We start from the raw sequence: 4,830 nt of genomic DNA on the forward strand, positions 1-4,830 counted from the left end.
AGAGTATCCCTGAAACCTTGCGCATGCGCAAACAACCTACAACCAGGTGCAGCACTTATAAGTGATTCGTAAAGCCCGTATCAGACTACGCATTGAAAATTGAAGATTGAAAATTAAAGATTGGAATTTGACTAATCAGAACAAAATGGATTAAAATTTCTTTATTCTGATTGGTGAAATTTCAATCTTGAATCTTGAATCTCAATCTTCAATGCGTAGTCTGATACGAGCTTTAGCCAATCACATTTTCCGCTACGCTTTACCGTTTTTGGACAAGCGGGAGATGATTGGTCGCCGTCTATTTTGTTCCATAATGCATTCTATATTTTCGCGCATGCGCGGTGCGGCAAAATGTCTAATGTATGTGAAAAAATATATGAGCTACTTTTCAAATTTTGTTTGTTCTGTATAAATTATCTGTCTTTTCATGTATTTTCCAAATTTAAATATTAAAATATATTTAAATATATTACGGTTTTTTACTTATAAATATTATATATTATATATATGTAGAATATATATAATATTTATAAGTAACAAAATATAGTATTTAAATTTGTGAAATACATGAAAAGTTTAGGTAATTTTTACACACACTCACACACGCGCACGCACGCACGCACGCACACACATATATTATATATTTTATATATTATACTTCTATATATTATTTATTTTTTAAATAAATATATTTAGTTATCCGAATTTCTCTTCTCTCACCAAAGAATTTACTCGAATTTTCGTGCCTGTAAAATTTTCTCCAATAAACTAGATTAAAACGCTAGTGGTAACATTAATGACGCATGTATGATACGCATGCGTGACAAAATCTTTAAATTCCTATATTTGTTATTATTCATATTTGACAATTGCGTTGATTGTAATTTTGTTGTTCATTTAACCGATCAGCGAATTTCGATTGAAAAAAATGATTTATAGTGAAGAACATAAGATAGTCTTGCAAAATATTATGCATGAAGGTGCTTTACATGAAAATCGTGGAAAGAAATTAATTTCAAAGTTATTTGGTATGTAAGATCGATCATGAATAATATAAAATATACACAATATTTTACGTACAATTATGCGAAGTATTGTGCCAAAAATGAAATTAAACTTTATTGACTATCGACAAATTTTAGGCCACGAGAATACAACGCAAGTATTAAACGAAATAAATGCGAAACTACAACCATTATACATGATCATAAAGTGTATAAATTGCGAAGTTACCGGTCAGTCGTATTGGGTTTGGGCAAGTACAGTGCAAGATAAAACCGCGAGGTAATAACTATTTAAATATCTTAATCAAGGTGTGTTTCATAGTATTGTAGACTTTGCATACTCAATGTGTTTACTGTTTTACAGATTTCATCCTGAATTTTCACAAGCTGAATTAGCTCTATTGCGTAACGTATATTCTGAAATTGTTACTTCAAGCAATGGTCATGTATCAAGTACATGGTGCCTTAATTTATGTTCGACATTAAATGTAAAATTAACTAAAGCTAATGCCGAGGAATTTTTATACGAGATGGTTAATAAAAAATGGTTAGCATGCAAGGTAACAAATTTTTGTTGTATGATTTTAATAGTCTAGTTCTAAGAATTTCTATTATAAGGAAACATTTTCCAGAATGGTAAATATTATATGGGAGTAAGAAGCATAGTTGAACTACTACAATATTTCAAAGACACGTATCAAGATAGTCTTCATACTTGTAGTTTATGCAAAGAAGTACTTTTCTATGTAAGATGACTATGAACGTATACATACTGATACAAAACATATATTGCAATATTATTAGAACAATACTAATTATTCTCATTACACAGGGTGAGAAATGCGATCAATGTAATACTATAACGCACATTCATTGTTTGAAGAATTATGCAATGACTCGTGGTGGTTTGGAATGTCCTAATTGTCATTATCCTATATCGCAACATGATCATTCTAGTAATATTTTATCTCATTTTTTAATTTCATTTTCCATATTTGTGTATTTAACTAATAATCTGCCTGCATTTACTATATCAAGGTGTTTTCTCAACATATGTTTAGTACATTGCATGTTAAATAAAATATATATTGATTTTATTTATTTTTAAAAAGATCTGCTTTCTCTAGGTAACGGTACCAATTCTGCAATGGATGAGGTAGATATTGAAATGGATGAAGTGACACAGCCTAGTCTGAGAAGATCAAAGAGAAAAAGATTAATATAAGAGAGATATTTTTTAATTCATTACAAACACCTTACATTTTAATAAAATAAATGTTGCAGAGTATATAATTTCCCTCTCTAATATGTTTATCTTTTTATTATACAAGAATAAATACATTAAACAAATACTATAATACAAATTTTTACTACGTCCACTTACTGTGATTTTCCTCGAACTTTTCTCTCAAATATTTTAGACCAGCCATTATACTATCTTCATTTATATTTCGTGATACTGATCCTTCTTTACACGTGTGAATGGATTTATCATTTAAAATTAAAGATGAAGTACTTTCACCAGGAAGAGGAATATTTATATCATTTGGCAATTTATGTTGCTCAGATGTATATGCTCCAAGATAACCATACATATTTTGTGAATAATTGCTAGACAGATGAGATAATGGATATGAAACATTTGCTTGTCCCTGAGATAGCAATAGATTAGATAAATTTGTAGTAGGATTTAATGCTGATTCTGTTGTATATTTAGGCAACTCGTATCTAATGTTACTCTTACTTATTGTACTTATTGTACTATTATATTCTACTAAATTGTTTTTATCATTCTGATTTTTGCTATCAACATTTTTTGCAATGGAGACTGTCTCATTACTAAACTCATTATTGTCTTCATGATTCTGTAAATTGGTACTAGATTTTTTAACGAATTCTTGGAATTCACGAGCTTCTGTGTTATCAAGCTCTTTATCATGAGCTAATTGCTCGTCAATATTTTTAGAACTGTTGTAAAATCCAGCATTTGTAAAATTATTGTAAACTGGTCCAAATTCACCAATTCTTTGTTCTCTACATTTATGTATCCATTCCTCTTGTGACATTACATGCCAATGATTCTTTTTACCCAATAATTCTCCAAAGGCTCTTATTTTATCTTCATCATTATTCTTTTCTTCCTGATGAGTAGTTTCAGTTTCTGTAATGTTTGCAGATTTATGATCAGTTTCCACGCTAGACTTTTCATTATTGTTTTCTATAGATTTGTCATTATTTTTATTAGCTTCGTTAATATTATCAGTAGAATTAATTGACTTATTTTCCAATGCCAGTTCCTCTTCTGTAGGTTCTGCTGGCAAGCCTGCTCTGATTCGCTGTCTAATTTTTGCCGCCTTTAATCTGTTCTGTTCCATTCTCTCCTTCAATTCCTTGACCTCTTTCATTTCTTTCTGTCTATTCTCTGTTTCCTTCCTTAAATTTGCTAGATTCTCTTGCTGTTTCACTCTCTCCTCCTCATCTTGGGAAAATGCATAGTAACCAACACCATGCGTTCGCGCTTCATCGAATAATATATCTTGATAATGTATATCGACCTTATCTGCAAGCTTTTGCGTTTGTTCCTCCCATTTCCTTCTCATAATTTCTATCTCAGGTTCTTTTTCTTGAATAGGATATTGTCCTTTATTTTCTTCTTCTCCGTCTTCATTGATGCTTCTTTTCAATATTTCTCGCTTTATTAATTCATCCTTCTTTTGCATATGTGGCAAATCTTCTCGCAAACATTTTCTAGTACGACCAAAACAATCTTGATATTCGACCCAACTTTCTTCTGGCTCTATTGGATGTTGTTCATTAATCGTTTCATCGACAAATTCTTCGTCAGGTTCATCTAATTTGTTCTTGAAATCGACAAGAAATTTGTCATTATTATTTTTTGATTTCTGCAATCTTTCATACAATCTTGCTTTAGCTTCCAACATCAATTTTGATTTTTTATGGGCGATAATGTCCTCTGCGTCAATTGATTTTTTAGGATTCCTTACCATATCTTCTACAACAACTTTCTTGTTCCTTTTCTTGTTTAACCGCGGTAGCATATTAATGGACTCTGCTTTTAACTTCGCCTCATTTACTTCGGTTTGTTTTCTCAACAACTCTGCTTTCAAACCAACTAAGGATGAAAAATTGACATTGATTTTCTTGGTCATATTCATTATTGGACTATCGTGTCAATCTTAATAACTGTCAGTAAATATTCTATGTAAGAGAGCATTAATAAATACAAGTTTTCTGTGATTAGTACGATACGAAGATGTCGAGGATTAATATGATTTATGTTCTTCTTCCTAAAAAATAGAATATTGTTATATACTTGAATTATAAAAACATTCGGGAATTTATTATTCAATAGTATACTTATATATACGTACGATTTGTAGAAAACACATATCCTATCAAAATTATATGAGAATTATGCGAGAACATTTCACAACATCCACAATGAAAGAAATTGAAATATTATTATTTTTTTTTTAACAAGATCGTAATGTGCAATTCTCTCTTTTTCTTTAAAAATGACATATGACTTTGAGTTTTGAGCTGAGGCTATATTATATTTGTGAATGCGATTTTGGCCATAGAAAATATAGATAGATAGATATAGTAGATAGAGAAATTAACTCATAGAATATAAATCGTATAGTAAATTATGTGTAATATACATTGATCAATCAGAAGTAAAAGAACAAAGAGTTCTTTGTTCTAATTGGTCAATCAAACATTACACTACTCGATAAGTTTTTGAACACAACTTTGATATTGGACGTAGTAAAAAAAAACACTAAAATTGCGCTTTAACGATACA

General features: G+C 30.0%; 2 protein-coding genes across 3 annotated transcripts; one reads left to right on the plus strand and one right to left on the minus strand.

Moving 5' to 3' along the window:
* The first annotated feature begins 851 nt into the window (after positions 1 to 851).
* Nse1 (Non-SMC element 1) lies at positions 852 to 2,356 on the plus strand. Of its 2 annotated transcripts, none has more exons than XM_070294486.1 (6): positions 852 to 1,028; positions 1,143 to 1,284; positions 1,369 to 1,564; positions 1,637 to 1,750; positions 1,837 to 1,960; positions 2,117 to 2,356. In XM_070294486.1, the coding sequence occupies exons 1-6, from the start codon at positions 929 to 931 to the stop codon at positions 2,227 to 2,229; spliced, it is 789 nt and encodes a 262-aa protein (XP_070150587.1). In that variant the 5' UTR covers positions 852 to 928; the 3' UTR covers positions 2,230 to 2,356. The 2 variants fall into 2 exon arrangements, with proteins under 2 accessions (XP_070150587.1, XP_070150588.1); XM_070294487.1 differs by having other exon boundaries at positions 915 to 1,028; positions 2,132 to 2,353.
* LOC138932558 (coiled-coil domain-containing protein 174) lies at positions 1,757 to 4,562 on the minus strand. The gene is made up of 3 exons (XM_070294485.1): positions 4,397 to 4,562; positions 2,389 to 4,312; positions 1,757 to 2,196 (listed from the first exon to the last, which is right to left on the minus strand). The coding sequence occupies exons 2-3, from the start codon at positions 4,178 to 4,180 to the stop codon at positions 2,192 to 2,194; spliced, it is 1,797 nt and encodes a 598-aa protein (XP_070150586.1). The 5' UTR covers positions 4,181 to 4,312; positions 4,397 to 4,562; the 3' UTR covers positions 1,757 to 2,191.
* Between the last annotated feature and the right edge of the window lie 268 nt (positions 4,563 to 4,830).

The sequence above is a fragment of the Polyergus mexicanus genome, unplaced genomic scaffold (assembly GCF_030449975.1).
Source record: "Polyergus mexicanus isolate NDT 795.1 unplaced genomic scaffold, iyPolMexi1.0 SCAF_4, whole genome shotgun sequence".
Lineage (NCBI taxonomy): Eukaryota > Metazoa > Arthropoda > Insecta > Hymenoptera > Formicidae > Polyergus > Polyergus mexicanus.